Below are 21,701 nucleotides of genomic sequence, written 5' to 3'. Positions count from 1 at the left end.
AGAGACTCACCGGACTACAGTTCCCAGGGTTTTCCCTTGTTCCTTTCTTAAATAGAGGTACAGCATCAGCCTGTGGCTAGAGAGGACCCGAAGATCCTGGGCCCAGCAATCTCATCTCTTGCCTTGTTCAATAACCTGGGGTAAACTCCATCAGGCCCTGGAGACTTATCCACCTTAATAATAATTAGAAGGCCTCCTAATTAAGACATTTAGAGGACAAGGAGGGGCCCTGACAACCACGTGTGCAAGAAATACATTCTGCTGCAGCTTCTTACAGACCACATTAGGGAACTGGAACTTGACGAATTCCAGATCATTCAAGAGGCTGGGGCTTGATTGACAGGGGATACAGAGAGATAGCTACGACTAAGGTGAAGGGCACTTACCTGTAACCATCAGGAGAGAGAAAGGGGATAGGCAGCCATGCTGTGGCTGTTCCACTCAGTAACAAATATATTGTTTTGGATACTGTTAGGGAAGTGGGCGGGGGGGGCACCTAGCTGAGGAAAGCTGCAGCAGACAGGTCTCTGAACTGAGTCTGGTTCTACGGCTCAGAAGAGAAAGGGGCAAATTGAGGTGAACAGTACTGATAGGGGATTCATTGGTTAGGGAATGGGCAGGATATTTTGTAGACTACAACAAGTTAGCGGATGGTACATTGGCTCCCTGGAGCCAGGGCCAGGGACATCTTGGATCGAGTCAGTAATACTGATCCATATCAGTACCAATGACAGAGGCAGGAACAGCAATGGGGTTTTGCAGAGTGATTTGAGGGAGTTAGATGCTAAGTTAAAGAACATGAACTTCAGGATGGTGATCTCAGAATTGCTATCCATGCCACATGTGAAGGAGGAGAGAAATAGGGAGATAATACATGTGACACATGAGTAGTGAGATGGTGCAGGAGGGAGGGCTTCAGATTTTTGGATCATTGGGCTCTCTTCTGGGGAAGGTGAGATCTGTACAAATGGTACAATTTGCACCTGGAAAGGGAACCAATATCCTTGTCAGGGGTGGGAACAAGAATGCCAGTGCAGCTAGTGGAGATGTTATGAATTAAGATAAGAAGCCTATATACAAAGACAGGAACCAAAAGGTTGAGCATCAACCTTTCATATTCTTCAACCTACAGGCCCCTGAACCAGCATGAACAACTTCACTCACCTCAATTCTGAAAGTTATGGAATCCATTCAAAGACTATAACTTTTTCCAATGTTATTAATTACAAATTAATTAATTGTTTTTTTTGTATTTACGCAGTTTTTCTTCTTCTGCACATCAGTTGTTTGTCAGTCTTTCTTTGGTGTAATTTTTCATTGATTCTATTATATTTATTTGTTCTACAGTGAATGGCACAGGAAAATGAATCTCAGGGTAGGATATGATAGCAATTTGAATTTTGAGTATGGTGGAACTAATGTTCTGATTTGTTTCTAGTTAAATGCAAGGAATATTGTAGGTAAGGCAGGTGAGCTTAGAGTATGGAATTATGATATTGTAGCCAATAGTGAGACTTGGTTGCAGGAGCAGGAATGGCAGCTCATTGTTCCAGGGTTCCATTGTTTATAGTATAATAGAGCAAGAGAAATTAAACGGGGAGGGATGCCATTACAAGTCAAGAAAAATTTCTCAGCAGTCCTCAGACAGGTCAGACTGGAGAGCAAGCCTACTGAAGCTATATGGGCGGAACTGAGGAAAGTGAAAGGGATGACCATGTTAATGGAATTATAGTATAGACCGCCCAATAGTCAGCAGAATTTAGAAGAGCAAATTTGTAGAGATACTGCAGACTGTTGCAAGAAAAAGAAGGTTGTGATAGTAGGTGACTTCTAACTTTCCACATATCGACTAGGACTCTGTTTGTCAAATGTGTTCAACAAAGTTTCCTTAATTAATAGTTAAGTGTCCCAACTAGAGAGGGTGTGAAATTGGATCTCCTATTAGGGAAGATCTGCTTGATCTCTTATTCATTGACAAAAGTGTGTGTAGGAAAACACTTTTGATCTAGTGATCATAATTCCATTAATTTCAAAATAATTATAGAAGAGGATAGGACTGATCCTTGGGTTGAGATTCTAAATTGAAGAAAAGTCAACTTTGATGGCAGGTGTGGATTGGGATAGGATGTTTTCTGACAAAAGGATACTTGGCAAGTGGAGGCATTCAAAGTGAAGTTTTAATAGTACAGAGATTTTATGTTCATTTTCAATTACAATTAATTTTGCTTGTGACAAAATCCTTTGACCCAGAGACAGCAGTTTCGTCTGCTAATCAAACAAGCCAGTGGCAGCTATAAGGACTGACTCTGACAATTCCTCATTGGGAAGGAGGCGTATCTATACTGCTCTAAACCCAGTTAAATACAGTCAGTATTAGTAGATAGTCTGGTGTGGCCTTCAGCCTGTAATTGAATTGAATGATCTTTATTGTCATTATATATAGGTACAATGAAACCCTGTTTGGCTTCCTCTCAGGCAATTAAATAAAGCGGTAGATAAAAACAAGACAGTAATAGAAAAACAGTATTAAATAGATAAGTAGCAGAAAATAACCCTTGCTAGGTAAAGGTTTAGAAAAATGTAAAAGGAGAATGTAAAATTGGATTATAATAAAAGAGATATGGAGGGATTTCAAAGAGTTTTAAAGCTACAAATGTAAAATGCTATAAAGGTATTATTTTGAAAATACATGCATTTTTCCTAGAGCTCTACATTCTAAACTTCATGTTCACTTCTGCAACAGCAGAAATTTATTAAGCCCAGCTTCACTCTAAGCAACTGTACATGCATCAAATTTGTCTTTAGATGGGCGACTAAGGTCTTTTACAGGCACAAGTATACAAATACCTGTATAATAACTCATACGCAAAATTACGATCAATAATCATGATAACAAAGAAAAATTGAACTCACAAGCGTTGTATCCTGGAGACAATAGTTGTGAATGCTGCCTGTATATCAGCAGAAGAACACGTGCACACAATAGGGAGGTTGTGTTTCTGCAGTAACTCTGAGACGTACTGTAAGGCAGTGAAGTATCATTAAATAGGTATCCTATTCTCTCATCACGTTTCACAGTCTCAGCTCTAATCTGGACACTTCTTTGGTAGCATCAAGGTGGAGCTAATGAAAATACAACTACTTCAGACTGAATGTGAAGGAAAGTTTCTTCCCACATTTACCAACAGCTATTAGAATTGGACATCTGTTATTCATTTAGAAACTTTTGGAAAACAAACAACACATGTAAGGTTACATTTCAATATTCACAGTTAATTATACGGTGTGGGAGTGGAATTACATGTAGGCCAGACAAGATAAGCGATTCATTTTCAGCTTTTCATGAAGGACAGAGGAAAACCAGCTATGATACTGCAATAATCCAGTAGCATTCATGACCATTTTAAATCGGGTTACAGTCAATTAAGTTCCTTGAAGTTGTTATAGCCGGGGATGGTAATGGGGACAAGCACCCACTACCTATTAAATTCTCCCAATGGCATGCGTTTCAATAGCCTCTGACAACCAAGTCCAGCTCCTGGCCTTCACACGTGGCTTAGTCACTAAACCCAGCAGAAATGCTTTTATTGACAGGAGAAGGGGTGAAGGTGGGCCACTGGCGCCTTAAAACTAGTGCTTAGGGTAGGTGGGGCTTGTCGGAATTGGTTGGCAGCTCATGTAGGAGAAGGAAAACCTCAGCTGCACTGCAGTTACGCCACTCACGCAAAGGTTTTGGGAGTAAGCCCTGAGGGAAAAATCCAGAGATGGAGTCCCGAAGACAGTCCTACGTTGAATTCAATGATGACTGGCAACTCCTGCAATGCTGCTGGTGCCAAACTGTATCAATTTCTGCCGTTGCTTCGGATTCATCAGATGCATGGAGAGGGGGAGACTGCTGCATGGGCAACAACTTGCTCTCCATGTTGTACTGCCCAGGCTTGCATATCTATACAGCTAGGACACAACATCCATGGTCGACTATGACCTTGATCTTTTTTCTATAGCTTGATATGGTAGTCACACTTGTTTTTAGATAGGGAAGCGCAAAAAAATTAAAAGAAGCCTGTTCATATGGCTAATAGACAAGCTCACTGCCTGTGTCCCATTGAGACGAAGAAAGTCTTGTGTTCAATCTCCTATTTGGACAGCATTTTTTGGATTCAGGAAAAAAAATAGAATGATGATCCTGATTATAATTCAACATTCCTTGCTGGAAGGTATGTAGAAAACTAGAGGATCTGGCACTCAACTGAGCAGTAGTCTGTAGTCAGATTTCTCCCCAACACCTGCAGCTAAGGCATACAAATAGAGGCGATGGCTTGGACAAGATGCTGGAGGGAATTGTTCACCAAAGGACTCAGTGTGTTCAGGGAAGAAAATTAATGCACTGCCAGTAAAAATTAGTGTAGAGGCAGTAAGTTGGCAGATTGCTCGTTCCAATGGGACTGAATGGGACATTGATTATATCAAGACAGACTTGTTATTTTAAGTCTCTAAAGTCACTAAATTGGAAATAGGTTGACCTTTCTCTATCTAAAGATAAAACCTGGCATTTAAACAGTGGTTTTCATTTCCTCAGAACATCCCAAAGCACTTCACTGCCAATGGGGATGTTCTGAAATCCTGCACAGTGATAATGTATGAAACATGGTAATCAACCTGCACAGAGTGATCTGCCAGACACTGCAGTTTAATAAATGCCCAGATTAGCAGCTCATGGTGTTAGCTGAGGATAAATATCAGCCATGAGACTGAGAGGACTTGTGTCATCTTTAAGTAGCATTGCAAAGACATTTTTACAAGTGATCCAACTGAGCAGACAAGCATCTCATTTAACAGACAATGCAGCACGCTCACTTAGTTGTTAGAAAGTACAGGCAGCATAATGTAAAATGCAGCCGAAACATACTCTCCAAATTGGTACATACCTGTCCCTGCCAATCTGATGTATTGATCAAAATTATGTTTTCTGGCAACTGCTCATCTGAAATTAGGATGTGATTTAACTGGTCATAAACTGTTTTCCGAGGAATCTGCAGCACAAACAGAGAACGCAAAGATTGTAATACAAAAACTGAAACACAAGCACATTTTCAGTCCGATTTACCAGAGTGAGACAAAACCATGCCATTATCCAGGTTCTTGGGAATGGTTTGCAGCTATAATGTTTCACAAGTAATTATTTAATACACTCAGGAAGTTCACAAATTTGTTAACATTGAAATGTGCCAATCAATCCTCTGAGACCATTCAACCACTCAGTGGGATGTCTGATTAGTATCACAACTTTATTCATTTATGCCTGCATTGTATACTTTTCTACATACTTTACAGTGAAAAAAAAATCACCACATTCATTAGTTCTACTACCCACCTGCACAAGGGGGCAATTTACAGTAGCCAATTGATTTATTCACCTGCATGTTGTAGGCAATAGGAAGGAAGCTGGAGCATCCACAGAAAAACTCATGCAATCACAGGGAGAACATGCAAATGCCACACGAACAGCACAGTAGGTCAGGACAGAACCTAAGTTGATGGAGCTGTGCAAGATAGCAATTCTACTGGTCACCCCACTTTTCTTTATAAGTGACAATTGCATTTTGGAGACCTGCATGAAGATACTGTCCAAGTCTTTTTGGACCTCCACTATTCCTAGCTTTTTCAACAATTAAGTGATGCATTTTTTGTCTTACCTTGATAACCTCATACTTATCTGACTATGCTACAGCTTTTCCTGACCCACAATGTTACAAAAAGAAATTTGAGAAGGTTGTGTCCAAACTACACTATTTACCTTGCTACCAACCAGTGTGTAATCATTGCATTTTGATAAGGCAGTTTCTCCACCATGAATTTACTCAATAGCTGAAGCCCAATCACAGATATTTGTATGACACACTTGTCACTTTGTTTCAGTTTCTTTCCATACCTATTATGCCTGGTCTTTCCCCATTAAAGCAGGGGTTCCCAATCTTTTTAAGTCACAGACCCTTACCATTAACTGAGGGATCTGTAGACCCCAGGTTGGGAGCCCCTACACTAAGCCAATCTCCTTTACCAATAATTTCCCTTTAATTCCAGACTCTTTAATTTTCAATAATGGTCTCTTATTCTAAATTTATTTTATTATATTTTTACTTATTTTGAGCAATACAGTGCAGAACAGGCCCTTCCAGCCCTTCAAGTTGTGCTGCCTCGCAATCCACTAATTTAACCCAAGCCAAACACAGGACAACTCACAATGACTAAGTAACCCAATAGCCAGTACATCTTTGGACTGTGGGAGGAAACCAGAGTACCCTGAGGAAACCCACGTACAAACTTGCTTACAAAGGATACCGGAATTGAACTCTGAACTCCGACGTCCCGAGCTGTAATAGCGTCGCATTAATCACTACACTACCGTGGCACCCCAATGTTTTCCACCTTGTTGTGTTCCTATATGTGAGGGTACATGGTGAAAAGTAGCCACCATATGTCCTCCATTACAACAGGGATGCACTTCAGCTTTGGTTGGAAAATGGTTTAGAATTTCTAAAGTTATGAAATGGAAGATTTTTTTCTTTCATTACTTTTTGAAAAAATACAATTAAATTTATTGGGAGTCAAGCTCTCATTACAATATTGGGATGACCTTCTCTAATCACTGTTCTTATTTATAAATATGAATAACTTTCCTACAAAAGATATTAAGGTATTACATAATTTCTCTCACATTTTTTAAATGTATTCCATTCTAAATGGACAACTGGTTTAAATGAGCTTTAAGAATTAACTGCTAAAATAGATTCAATTTCTTCCCCTATTTTCTTTAAAACAATGCTGCAGAAACCACCTAGTCCTGATGAATTTATTGGACTCCAGGGCTATAGTTCGCCTGCTTACATTAACATCAGTGGCTTCCAATTTTTTGATTTATTATTTCCCCAGAATGTTAGTGATTTTATCACTAACCATTAAATCTGGTACAGTCGGCCCTTATGTTAGTTTCAGAAAATATATACACTGAAAGTTATTACAAACACAATCTAAACTTGATTGATTTTCAAAATGATCAGTCACACCAGAATTGCTCTTATCAGAAAGAGAAAGTCATTTGGGAAAAAAATTTTAGCTGAACCTCCTTTAATTGCTGAATTATTAGAAGTTGTGCAAAGGCTGGTATCAGGAGGCCTGTGCACAACTCCTAGTAAAATTTTAAGACCTTTTGTTCCTTGATTTGAACCAATGACTTATTATAAGTCAGCTTCACATAACTACATCCTGCCTTCCAAATATTCTAGGTACTTTGAATAAAACAAAAGTTATGAAAGAAGATAACCAGTACCATTTCCCAGATTTGTTAGAAAAAGACAAGTCGCCAATTCAAATGGAGACTCATCATCAGAATAATTAGACAAAGCAAAAAATCTTTGTACTGCTTCAAGAGATAATTTACAAATTTTACATTTATGAATTTTATTTTCAGGTCTGACTTTTTGTTAAACAAACTTCATCACAATTATCTTCATTCATTGTTGGAAAAAGATAGGCACATTCCAAAATTATCACTTTATTCATATTTTAAAATCATGCATATAAATTTTATTTCAAGAGAAGTTTTAAAAGACCCAGTTTCCTTCTGGTATTGGAGAATTTAAGAGCTAATTTGGCACTGAACATTGCATCTCACCACACTTCAATACACTTTCTACCCACTGAAAATTACCTCTCCAATAGGTGCAGATTTGAAGAGGGAAGGCTGAATTTTAATTCGTTTCAAGATTAGAATAAGAGAAGCTAAATATCAAATTACAAATCAGTAAGATTAGAGTTAAATTCTTGTTTACATTATCTGGATATCAAGAAATGAGCAACACAGCCTTGATACTGTTATTCTCAGCCGCATGTTTATCAAAAAGGAAGCGGTAAGTCAACACAGGTTTAAAGCATGCCTTTTTTCTGTCGTGCCTGACCTAAAAATTATCTCCACTTGTGAAAATCTTTTAAGTAAAGAAAATGCAGATAAAAAGCTTCACCGCTCACTTACTTGAGTGAATGCGGCTCTCTTCACGCTGTTCAGCAATGTCAAAGAAGTGCCCTTTGAAGTTAAGGGATGAAGGTTAGCAGTCATGCAACTTTGAAATAAAATGTGATGAAAAAGGGGAATAGATTAAGCTTGGCTGGCTCTTTTCATAATAAATGGAAGAAAGTTTATTTTTATTATGTATTACATAATACACCAGTCAGCATTAATTTCACACAAGGAAAAGCTCACCAGATCTTACGCTGTAATGCTTTACCTAGGACATCAATGACATTACCAGAGTATTGTAAAGACCCATTACAGTCACTATTGTCCTTTGCTGGAGAAACCTACATGTCTTTATTTATGACAAGTAGGTTTTTCCAGCAAACCAATATGATTGAAATGATCTATACAGTCATTCAGATCAAGGGCAATTAGAAATGTGAAATAAATACTAGTCTGGTCAACACCACCCAAATCCCAAAAGGAATAATATATATGTGTATTTATCTCAGGGCTGGGGGTGGGACCAGAAAGTCAAATATTATCTCGCTACAGGATTCTGATGATTAAAACTTTTCACCAACTTGGTCAAGTCTGTGTGCATTTCATTTTTTTGCACCTTTAAACAAGGCCAAACTGTTCAGTGTCTATCCACTAGGACAAAGCATGAATTGTGTCAGAAAGCATTTGTGGCAGAAGCTTTAGCTGAGAGAAAAAATGCGATTGAAAGCTCTATTCCTGCACTTCCCAACAATAATCAAAGAACAGTGGCTGGGAGGTAGCTGTAGCACAGATATCTATGAGAAGACAGGAAACGTCAATCAAAAAGCCATTCAGTCCATGTAAGCCTCACAAGCTGTGATTCTGTGATAGAACTGTCAGAAGGCTAAAGTTAAAGTCTTGATCAGTGTAAACATAACAGTGGCATTTCACCAGAAAGAATGCCCCAGGGAGAAAAAGTGGAAATGCAAAATAGACTCAAGGTAGTTTTAAAAAAATAGCGAGTAATGTTTCAGGACAGTAAGTAGGTAATGGTTGATGATTGTTATTATCATCCAAGTTAGGCTAACCACCTGGAAAATAGACCAAGTGGACAAATATACATCAAGTGCAATGTAACGTAGATAAATATGAAGTTTGAACATGAGAACCTGAAGATGTCGGAACCTAGAGCAAAAAACAATGCTGGAGGGGTTCCTCCAGTTGTAGGTATGAAGATACCCAGTTTGGTAGGAAAAATAGGAAGGCAGTATATCAGTTAAATGGTGAATGGGAAGTGATTATGTACACAGGGATGTGATCACCTTGTACACCAGTACACACGCGTACATGCAGCAAGCAGTTAGGAAGGCAAATGGTATGTTGGCAAGAATATTTTACTTAAATTATAAAGATAGTTGGAGTGATCCACTCCTAAAATATTGCAGGAGTGGTATACTTATCAAGATGCCAAATCCATAACGCCATTGTTGTTTCAGCTGGATAGAGTTGAAGGGGTGGGAACGGGAAAGGCAAGCGGATGATACGGTAATATCTGGAGAGCAACGTTAGGGAATTTGACAGCTTTGGGGAACAGATCAATGTTTTCCTGATTTTAGCAGGATTAAAGTGCTACAAGGTCAGAGGAGAGTGAAGTTGACACCAGGATCAGATCATCCATCATCTTATTTAAGAGTGCATCAGGCTTGAAGGATCACATGAGTTGTTGTGGTTCCGGTTTTAAATGTTGTTATGGTACCAATAACATAAGAAGAAAATGGTGGCCTACATGAACATTTAAGGAAGCTTGGAAACAGCAAGACATAAAGGTTTCAATTTCTGGATTACGTCCAGTTGCATGCACCAGTGAGTAAAGAAATAGGTCATTAAGTTGAATGTGCAGAAAGACATGGAATGTAGGAGGGAAGTGGAACAAACTGAAAGAGGATTTATCACCATAGCATCAATAAGGGAAGGTGCTTTTCAAGTTTGGCAAAGGATAAGAAGTTGAGCAAAACTTCAAAAGAGAGAGGAGCAAAGCTGGACTGAGACACCAGAGAATCAGGAAGCAAGTTTGGAATTTAGAGGAAATAAAGGCTGGAAAATGAGAAAACAGTTTGGCGGTGCTTAATGGTACATTATTCGTTATGAGTAACAAAGATGAACCGAGGGCACAGACTGATGCTTTGAAGAGCCTTTACTGAAATAAGGCAGGAATAACAGTTCAATATCTTGTCACAAAGGTTACATACAAGACAGAAAGGGGATTAAAAAATGAGGTTAAATACACTAAAAAATTACATCTCCAAGGAGCAGACGGTACATCCGTTTAAGAATGAGGATAAAGTTGAAGACTTGAAGGTTTCAGTCAAGTAGTCGGACTACATTAACATTGAAAAATAAAAGTTACTCCAGTTTAATAATACATTGCAGGAAAGATAGCACACAACGCAAGGAAATACACAGTAAGTGATGCCATACAAATAAATAAATAGGAATAAGGAAACTTTGAGAACCTTAGCCTAAAGATGTGTAACACAACTTAACAAAGGGGTAAGGTAGTTAATGAATAAAGAAAGGTATATCCTTTTTATTATCCAAGTCTTAGAGATGGTTACATTCTCAAAGTGCGGAGACTAGAATGACCACAGTGAGTGTTCTGTCTACAAGACCATAGCACTACATAATAAGATACAAATGCACAGGTGCTCACAACACAGATTTCAGTCGACTAGTGAATTTCTGATTAAATCTGATTTTGAATTATAATTATGAGGAAAGATTTGTTTGGAAAAGACCATGAGGAAATTTATTTCACTTGTATAAAACTATATGGAGGTGAGAAAACCAACAACATTTCCTTAGCTGAATGGTAAATAACTGAGGGAACTATATTTAAAGTAATAGATGGACTCAAAGGAAAAAAGGAGAAATTCCTGGAAGACATTGGTAAAGGAAGAAAACCTTGTATAACCTACAAAACAGTGGGCCAAGACTCAGGAATTGAAATTAAGTTTGGAAAGTTCGTCATCAGCTGGGATAGAAACCACAGGTGAGATAGCCTCCTTCAGCTGGAAATAACAAATGTAATATAGTCACTTATAAATAGAATAAAGATATTCAAGATAAACTTCTTTATCAGTAGTGTGGTCACACAATGCAATTTTCACAATATGGAATACTTTAGACAAATACCAAATGTACAGGTGACACCAGTCAGCACATGAGTAGAAATGGAATAGATTGATATCCTGATAGTGCTAGACTTTAAAAGGATGTAAGTTATTACTATTGTAATATGGCAAACTCAGAATCCTATTTCTACACTATAAAAGTTATACATGATCAATTAAGCAGATGACCGTGAAACTACTCCAACCCCACTTTGCTAAGTTTGAGGTGATGTTTTGCAATACAATGGGTTACATGAATCATTTTCATTCCTCCATAATCCAAGTCTGATCTTGATTCCTTTTGTTTGGTCTCCTCTAACTACAGTAACCCCACATACTAATCAACTCAAATGAACAGCAGAATCAATCAGAATTCAGTGCTAATTGAACATTTTTGCATGATCAGCAAGTGTGGAAGAAAGCTGCCAAATTACTGAGATCTATGGACTGTGATTTGTTATGGACAGCAAACAACGTGGACTGATTACTACAAGGGAAAAGATTCAAGAACATTCACAAGTTCTAAATTAGGGCAGTATAGTTTAAAATCTATACAGATGTAAAACAGAATTTTCTGTTCTGCCTTTGACAAACAAGTTTCAGCATAACCTGTACAGTTACTGCTGAGTAAGCACTTTGCAAAAAGCATCTTCTTAAAATCATTTTAGGTCAATGAAAGTGCCATTAAAAACAATACAAACATTCAACAGATAGTTGCTGCTGTATATAGGCGTATTTCACTTCTGTTGGTGGTGAGGACTTCATTCTGAGAACAACTTTACTGCACAATGTTGTCTGTGACGCATTAACTCTGCACCAATAATCTGACATGGTAAGTGGGAAAGACATTCAGTCTTGGTTGTCTACTTTGAGAAAACCATAGGATTATATTGAATAGACACTCTGTGAGGTTTACTGGTCTTTGCACTGAACTGAGGCTGTGGCCTGCAGCTAATGGGCTCCTGGATTGGCTGTGACTGGCTTTGTGTCCATGGACTCACTCTCGTGAACCTCATTTCTTTTATGGTTTGCACAGTTTGTTTTTTTCTGGGTATTTTAATGGTCTTCTTTCTTTTAATAGGTTCTATTGGGTTTCTTTGTTTTGTGGCTGTAAGCAGAAGAATCTCAAGGTTGTATATCATAAACATAGTTTGATAAAAAATGTACTTTGAATGTTTAATACCAAGTAGCACTGTAGTGGAGGGATAAATTCTAGTTACCAAAAATACAGCCTAAGCCAAATAAAAATGAGTGCATACAACTTCAGTTTGTAATGTGTAAACTTGGTTCCACTGAGGAGTCAAAGCTTCTTGATACTCGGTGTTTGGAGAAATACTTCAACTATTTCACAAGAAGATCTTACCTTGCATATGTAATCGACTTTAAGAATTGGATGGTTGGTATGTAGGAGCAGGAGTCAGCCACTTACTCCTCAAACCTATTCAGTTTAACCATGCTTGCTTCATGTCTTGTATCTATTTATTTATCCTAGTTCTATATCTTTTAAACTGTTGCCAATAATTTTTGCCTCAGCAAATTTATGGAAAAGTAAATGAATGTTTCCTAATATAACTCCAAAACATTCCAGCACCATTTTTTTGTATATACTCCTTGATCTGGACTTGTTTTTTGTAATTTGTTTCAGCTTATCCCATCAAACCCACATGGGAGGCTGGTCAGGAGATTCAGTCACTAGCATTCAGGATGAGGTTAAGACCTTATTCCCTGGTGCGTAGCAGAATGAGGAGATTTGATAGAGGCATACAAAATTATGAGGAGTATAGATACAGTAAGTATAAGCAGGCTTTTTCCACTGAGTTTGGGTGAGACTAAAACTGGAGACTAACTTAAGAGGGGAAGGTGAAATATTTAAGAGAACATGAGGAGAAACTTTTTCACTGGGGGGGGTCGAGAGTTGAGAGTGTGGAATGAGCTGCCAGTGGAAGTGGTGGATGTGGACTTGATATCAACATTTAAAGGGAATTTGGATGTATGTGGATGAAAGTGTAATGGATGGGACAAGGCAGAATAACATTTCATATGCAACAGATGGGCTGAAGGGCCTGTTTCTGTGTTGTAGTGTTCTATGATTCTAACCCTTAATCATCAGATAAACTTATCCCTTGGCCTTTTTACTGAAGGTAACATAATCTTAGGTTTATGTGACTCATGTGATGATTATATGATTATCTTCTTCAGTCAGCCATTTTAGCCTGATGTAGACCTGAAGGACAAATATCCTTCCTGGGAGGTTTAGAAGGATCTGAGAGTATTTAACTTCTTGTAGCCTTCCACATATTAAACTACCAGGCCATAACTTTTTTCAGGATCTTGATTTCACATAATTGCCCTTCTTGGATAATTTATGTTTTACAGGTTTGTCAGTTTAAATCATTTAGGGGGAAAATTGCTTAAAGCTGAGAAATAATCCATTAGAGTGTATATGTTGGTGTGTAGTGAAGTTACAGAATCTTACTCTTTCTACTAGACATCACCATTGATATTTTTTATGGACCAACCCATCACAAAAGACTTACAAGGTTACCTAATAACTGCAAATTGTCTCCTTTCAAATATTGAGGGTCTGTGGCATATTTATTTTGGCACTACAAACAAATCTCTGAACAGAAGTATAAAAGGGAAATTGGAAACCTCCAACAATGATTGGTCCCCAACCCAGAGTTCCAAAGGTTAATTACCAGTGCCAATTAATGGCAAAAGTTGATTTGCATACAAGAGAGAATACATTAGAGGGGTACATGGAAATAAGGAGAAGGGTAGTGATGAGATTTCTCACCAGGGGTTAGCATGGCCTGATGGAGAGAATACATGTCATTTTACGTATAGTGAGTGGTGAGAGAAAGAAAAAAATAGAGAGAAAGAGAGAGAGAAAAAGAAAAAGAAAAAATGAGAATGAAGGAATGAATGAATGAATGAATGTATGTGAAATTTATATGGTCCTGTCCTGACTTGACAAGGGAGATGTGCAGTGAATCTCATGAGAAGATTCAGACATTGGGCTCACTGGTCAAACACAAGGAGTCACTCATATAAGACAAAGATAAGGTGAAGTACTTTCTCTCGGAGGGTCTTGTACCTTTTGAACTCTCTTCTGCAATGGTTGGTGGGAGCAGAGTATCTGAATATTTTATGTAGATAGATTCATAAGCAAGAGGATGAAATATTACCATGGGTAGATGGGAAAATGGAGTTCAGTTTATCACCAGACCAGCCATAATCCTACCACATGATAAAACAGGTTTTCGGAGCTGAATATTCTACATCCAATTCTCAAAAGACCCACCCCATAGGTAGTTAAAACTGCAGCAAAATGTAGTTTTTCCTTGAAATTCTTAGCCAACTGAATAAATAGAACTGGGGACTGGCTGACCAATGTAGCACAAAAATTAAATTAGTCAGGACTATAGTCCTCAAGTTCACTGGCTTCTGTCTCAGTGCTTCTCCCCTTGTTTCTCAAAAATACTTAATATAAAAACCAAACAAGTGCTTTACTGTCAAATTATTACTCTTTTCGTTAAAACTTTTGGCTAATACACGTACCTTAAGACTCAACCTATCTACTTACTATGACTTTTTTTTAACCACTAGTCATCATCTTTCCTTCTGAAGATACTGGACTGTCTTAAAAGCTCATTCCATAAGTGTCCTTAGTCCTTAATATTCAAGCAGTTATTACTTTACTCGAGTTTTAAGAGTACAACTGTTCAAGTGTCAATGTGTTGAATGCTGGCTTATTTTCCTCAGAAATTATTCCTGAATCTGCTCAGCAAAAGCTGAATGACTTTTGTCTGTTGCTTGTCAGAACCTTACACAAACAATTTAAGGAGCTTCACAACATCAAATTATCAGACACTTAGAAAGGTCAAAAAATACAAACAAAATAGTTTTGTTAGATGTCAGGTTATACGTGGCAAGTTTGTGAGGTGACTCTTTACATGGCTATGTGAGTGCAGTAGATGGAACATATGAGGATTTTTAAGAAGGCATAAGAAGAGGCTGCCTTACCAAAAAACAATACTGATCAGTTAGTGGGTGCCCATGGAAACAGCACAAGAGAAGTTGACAGTAACAGCTATAAAGTGTGATCCCTCAAGTACACAGGAGCTCATAAATATATTGATGTTGCAGAAACTTCAAACTGTGAGGCTGAATAACATCAATATATCATTTAATTTTTTTCCTGAAGAGAATCAAATGACAAGTCTCAAGGAATGGTCTGAATCTAATACACCTGTAACAAGTAATTCTGAAGGGAAGCATGGGGTATGCTTGGTTGCAAATCAGGATCTCAGTCTTGCCTCACTCAAGGTTAATCAGGGAATTCTCTGAAGTGTTTTGTGTCAGATGTGGCAAAGCTGACTGGATTCACCTGAGACTAGTGGCAAAGCAACACCACACTGAAAGGTAGGGAACGGAGAGGGATAATCAAGATGCACTTTGCATCCAATAATCAACCCTATGCCAAGAATGGCTGGCGTGTACCCAGAACCCCCATAGAGGATTGCAAGCCCCAGTACGTGGTTCAAGCATTTCACTTTTCAAAGAAAACGGTTTTAAGTGTTTTAATATGCTTTTAAGCAAAGGCGTTTTTCAGACAATTAAAATAATAGTAAAAGAACACTGAAACAGGCCCTTTGGCCCATTACACCCATGCTGACCCTCAAGCATCCATCTACACTAATCCCATTTATTACTACTAGCCCTGCAGACTTCTGGGTGAAAGGGATCCGAGTAGAAGGGTGCTCACTGAGTGGTGTAGACATGATAGGACCAGTCTCTGTGCTACATTACTCTATGTCTCAATAATGTACTTTAATAGCTCAAGAAAAATTTTAAAAACACATTAGAGCATAATGTGTTTCAAAAGTAACAGCTAAGTGACTTGCCTGAGGACTTTATGGTTTTAAATCATTTAAATCAATTTGAATAACTATTAGAATTATTTAAAATCTAAAGAGATCTTTAGCTGGTGCCTCTCAGGTACAATTAGCTTAACCAGTGATCTTCATGTTAAAAATAAGTGCTTCACTGCAAGATGATCCAGTTCTAAGTACATTTATTTCCTGTAGGGATTCTCAGCATACATCTTTACGTTCTATTATCACCAAAGAAACACACAGCTGAAGAATTCTAAAATCAGAGCTCTCTCTCGAATTGTGGTCTGTTGGACTCAAATTGTAGTCCAGTGGAAGTACTGTTAAAGGTTAAAATGAAAAGGAGCTATCGTAACTGAAGTTTTATTGAATTTTATAAAATTTCATGATAAGAGTACGATGGATCTTGTCATAATTACACTCCCATGGAATTACTTATGTAGACATAAGTTTGCCTAGTTAATAACTGGTAATTGGCAATCATTCTCCTCTTTAGTGAAGACAGCTTTCCTTAATCCTTCAATTAAAATCTTCCAGAAGCTACTTTCAGTAAATTTCCACTTCACTTTCTGATGAAATAAATACATTATCCCAAGTTTCTCAAGGTGAGGTTTATTATTCTTGTTAAATTTATTAAATCTAACATGTCCAAGAAAAGTGAGACAGGCTGGGGGTGGGGATTAAAGAGAGAAAAGCGTGGCAATTTTGTATTCTCTCAACCACTGGCCTTCAATCTTGTAAAAATTACATGATGATTTAACTGGTCCAAACTGGAGTATAGTGGCATGGTGGATGGGCGAAGACTGGTGGGTATCTTGGAGAGGACTACCCATTCTAGTGTTTACTTGATTGGAGAAGGATACAACACTGCTAGTTCACAGTTGCAATTGCTATTTCAACAAATCATAGTAAGAGCATCTTTATTTAACAGAGCAGTGTATAGCTTGATGTTTCTCCACTTGAACAAATTCTCACCATGAATCAAAGTTACTAGAGTCACAAATGAAGGATGACTATTTGGTTAAAATGCTGAGATTATCCACAAACTCTACATGAAAAACCTTTACGAGTTCAAAGCAGGAAGAAAAATAATTAGAAATGCTTTTGTTCCTGAAGCTGCCTCTTATAAAATGTTCCAATGTAACACACATTGCTGGCTTCATTATTCCACAATCATCCCAGAATAATTGTGTGCTAGGCCACAGATCTTGCAGCTATTTTAGAATTTCTGGGAAACTCTAGTAAAAAATTATCCCCAGTCAAATGAGACAAAAAAGTAAACTAATGAAGAAAACAAGGGTAAAATACAGGTAAAACATGGATATTCCTTGGTTCAGAATCCAGGGAAAACAATCAAAGAAAAAGTTACTAACTGCAACATGTAACAATGGCTTAAAAGGATGAGGTTTCCTTCTGCAAAAGGAACCAAAACAACTTTTGAGAGAAACAATAAATGCTACATATATTAAGTACATACTTCAGGAATTAAAGATTCTGCTCATTCAAGTTATTTTAATTTAATTTTCTTTTACCCAAAATGAATAATAAGGCATTTGGCACACTCATAAAAAGGAAAAGACAGAAAGGTTATTCACAAACTGTATAAATCACTAGTTAGACTAATTAACTGGAAAGTTTAAAATTATGAAAGGCCTGGAACAATTGGAGAGAGAGAAAAAAACAATTTCACTTGGCAGACAAGCCAGTAAGTAAAGGGCAAAGACTGAAATAAATTGATCGAAGGGTTTGGGGAAATTCTTTCTCACCCAGAGTCTGGAGGTAGACTGAAACCTAATGAACACTCACAATGCGCTGGAGGAACTCAGCAGGTCAGTCAGCAACATTTGAAAAGATTAGTCGACGTTTCAAGCCGAAACCCTTCATCAGGACTGAAGGAGGAACTTTGGGGAGGGTTTGAAGAATGCTGGTAGTTGATAAAAACAGTAATTTGAAAGACAAAGGTAATTCCAAAGACTTCCGGTAATTCCCTCCCCCTCCCTTCCTCTATCCCTATTTCACATCACCTCCCTCATAGTTCCGCCTCCTTCTATTACTGCGCATTGTTCTCCTGCCAATCACCTCCTTGCTTCCCCTCCCCCACCCCTTTGTCTTTCAAATTACTGTTTTTTCCAACTACCAGCATTCTTCAAACCTTCCCCAAAGTTCTTCCTTCAGTCCTGACGAAGGGTTTCGGCCCGAAACGTCGACTAATCTTTTCAACTGATGCTGACTGACCTGTTGAGTTCCTCCAGTGCATTGTGAGTGTACCTTTGACAACAGCATCTGCAGATTATTTTGTGTTTCTGAAACCTAATGAGCAGGTAGAACCATATATCGTATTCAGATCTGCTTAGAAGACTACCACCTAAGGCTATGGGGCAAAAGGATGGGAAATGAGATTACACTGAGTAGCCATTTTGGCAGCAATACCATGGACCAAATGACCTTATGTTTCTATGATTCTATAATTTCTCCTTCATTAAGCCAGCCCTGGACTTTGCGTGCTCTTCTGCTTACCTGCAAGTGCTGCCGTGGCTCTGGTGAGCGCTCATTATCCAAGCTGTTTGCTCGCTCATTTTGCTGCCTGGCAGGCTGGCGCTCTTTCAGGGACGTGCTTCTTCCACGGCGTCCTGGTTGCTTCCCCTCAGACCTACTGAATGAAAAACCGTGCCAGAAAAGTACACCCTCAGGACCACCATGATTCAAGGCCATCAGACAAATGATACACATATCCATGGAGTTGAATGCAACTACGCCGAACTTTAAAAGAAGTCTTGGCATTTTTGATTTATACTTGATGTTAAAGAAAAACAAAACGGTGTCCCCTAATCGTGCCCCCCCCCACAAAATTAAAAAATGGAAATACTCAACAGGCTAGGTAACATTTGAGCAGAGAGAAATAGATTCAATTCAGGTTGATGACCTTTCATCTGAGCTAGTTACTAACCTGATCCCTTAAGAAAGAAATACAGAAGATAAGAAAGGGAAGAGAGGAATCAAATGGACTTGAGAATAAGAGCAGATTAAAAAATGAAAAAAGCTGATGAATTCCACATGTGGTCTGCAAACACCATCAAAACAGTTGTACTGTAAAGAGGGGAGAGGGACTATCAGTAGGCCTCAAACAAAGACTGCTCAAACATCAGAGAAACGTGCTTCAACAGGTTTAAGGCTAATTTGAAGAAACTGAGCAGATCTAAAGGAGCAACTATACAAAACAAGATGATCAGCCAGGCAAAGGAGGGTGCTAGTACTTGTGGTGGAGGAGGGTGCTTCATCAGGTCTCCAATCAAGGAAGGAAGTGAAGGTCTTCATGCACAGCATGGGATGGAGTCTTGGGGGAGAAGACAGACATGGGCTGGTTGCAGTTACTCTAAGGCTATTGGACATAGGACCAGAATGGGACTATTTGATCTGATCTGCCATTCAATAATCACTGATTTTTTTTCAACCCCACTCTTCCGTCTTCTCCCTGTAATCCTTAATATCTTTGCCAATCACAAGCCTATCAATCTCTTCCTTAAATACACTCAAAGACTTGGCCTCCAGCACCCCCTGTGGCAACAAATTCCAAAGGTTCATCACACTTTGAAGAAATTCCTCCTCATCTCAGCTCTAAAGAGATATCCCTTTATGCTAAGGCTATGCCCCTAGATGCAAGAATCTCCAGCTAATGGTAACATCCTTTGTAACGTCTACTCTATCCATGCTTTCAGCTGAGAGAAATCAGAGAAGGCTGTAGAATATGGAAAATTCTCTAGTGGAACTGAAGTCAGGAAATTTATGGAAATAATGGTCTGATATTATCTGGTGGGATCATTTTCCAGAAAGATGTCGGTTAGTACACCAGAATAACAAAAGTGCCTTTGCTGGCGTTGGATGACAATTTTGGAATTGGTTCTTAATGTATGGAACTTGGGAAGTTGAGATGGAAAAGAACCTTGAATGACTAAAAAAAATGTGACATTCAAAGTCATACCAGCAATTGTGACGAAAACAAATACCAAAAGTTTTACAAGACAGTTATTCAGCCTAAAGCAATCACATCAAGTACAGGTATATAATACAAAACTACCAAAATGATCAAAGGGAGTTTAAAAAGACCAGTGAACATATACGGGGTTCTTAAAGAAAAGAACATACCGTAACTCTATTTAAATAATGTAACCAAAATTTCTAAGTTATCTAAGTGGGTCCTCAGTTGGGCCACTGCTGTTGGAGGCAGTGACCATTAGCCTACGTACACTTGGTGGCCACTTTATTAGGTACACCTGTTTATCAATCTAATCAGCCAATCATGTAGCAGCAACTCAATGCATAATAGCATGCAGACATAGTCAAGAGGTTCAGTTGTTGCTTAGACTAAACATCAGAATGGGGAAGAAATGTGATCTAAGTGACTTTGAATGATTGTTGGAGCCAGATGGGGTGGCTTGAGTATCTCAGAAACTGCTGATCTCTTGGACTTTTACGCATAACATTCTCCAGAGTTCACAGAGAATGGTGCAAAAAGCAAAAAAAAATTCAGAGAGTGGCAGCTCTGTTGGTGAAAGTATTTCGTTAACGAGAGAGGTTAGAGGAGAATGGCCAGGCTAGTTCAAGCTGACAGAAAGGTGACAGGAACTCAAATAACCACATGTTACAACAGTGGTATGCACAAGAGCTTCTCTGAATGCACAACATGTCAAACCTTGAAGTTAATGGGCTACAGCATCAGAAGATGGAGGGAATACAATCAGTGGCCACTTTGTTGTGTACAGGAGGTACCTAACAAAGTGGCCACTGAGTGTATCGTTATCAATACATGAGCTACAAATCCAGGAGAGGGCCACAAAAAGATGCAAAGTTTGGTTCAGACAATCTGAATGGACATTAAATAGTTGAGGAATTGCTGTTGCAGTTTGAGAGTTCGCGTACTCTAGAAAAATAACGAAAAGGCCCTCCTCATGTGATGTTGAAATCATTCAAGTGGTTCTTTCAAATGAAAATCAATACATTTCATACAATCATGCTCATTTGATTTAGATACAGGGCAATTGATGACAAGACACTCAATAAAATATATAATTAAAAACCTCTCTCAAAAACTGGAATGATGCTGCAAGCAGCAAGTCAAAGACAAAAAAAAGTGCATTCAGCCCCACTTGACTAAAATAAACAACCAAAATTGGGGAAAGGCAAGTTGTCAGCAACACCAAAAGAAAGCCTTTGTGCATGAGAACAGGGGCTGGGGTAGAGAAGGAAGAGAGTCCTGAATCTGAATTGCCAATTGGCTGACATGGGCCATTTCAAAGTTTACAACATTGCTGAGGGTATGGGAAGAATTACGTACAGGTCAAAAGGCAACTACTGCAGATTTCCTTCCCTAGAAGACCAGATAGGTTTTCACAACATACTGGTGGCTACCTGATCACAAGTTTTAATTGTTGACCAGAACACAGAAGGATACTCCCCTACCATTATTGAATGTTTTACACCAGTGAGCAGGAAAGGCCTCAGGTTTAATAACACACCCAAGAGACATTACCTGAGACACACGGTATTCCTTCAGTAGTATACAGGAGTATGAATCTAGATTACTACATGCAGTCTCTGAAGCAAGACTTGACACTACCATCTGCTAAGCCACTTGTTGGCAGC

At 38.5% G+C, this 21,701-nt stretch overlaps 1 protein-coding gene across 6 annotated transcripts in view; it reads right to left on the bottom strand.

Moving 5' to 3' along the window:
• The window catches only part of pacs2 (phosphofurin acidic cluster sorting protein 2), a 303,100-nt gene that overhangs the window by 60,080 nt on the left and 221,319 nt on the right, over window positions 1-21,701 (bottom strand). For 3 of the 6 annotated variants that reach the window (XM_072265280.1, XM_072265328.1, XM_072265316.1), the window contains exons 13-16: window positions 18,579-18,714; window positions 8,033-8,083; window positions 4,929-5,033; window positions 2,914-3,020 (exon numbers count right to left, since the gene is read on the bottom strand). In XM_072265280.1, the coding sequence (XP_072121381.1) occupies window positions 2,914-3,020; window positions 4,929-5,033; window positions 8,033-8,083; window positions 18,579-18,714 (399 nt within the window). The remainder of the gene's footprint in view (window positions 1-2,913; window positions 3,021-4,928; window positions 5,034-8,032; window positions 8,084-18,578; window positions 18,715-21,701) is intronic. The other 3 variants (XM_072265287.1, XM_072265298.1, XM_072265306.1) reach the window with 3 other exon arrangements.

This window comes from Mobula birostris, chromosome 1 (genome assembly GCF_030028105.1).
Source record: "Mobula birostris isolate sMobBir1 chromosome 1, sMobBir1.hap1, whole genome shotgun sequence".
Taxonomy (NCBI): Eukaryota; Metazoa; Chordata; class Chondrichthyes; order Myliobatiformes; family Myliobatidae; genus Mobula; species Mobula birostris.
The sequence above is the reverse complement of the archived record's forward strand: the minus strand, read 5'-3'. Positions and strand labels throughout refer to the sequence as shown.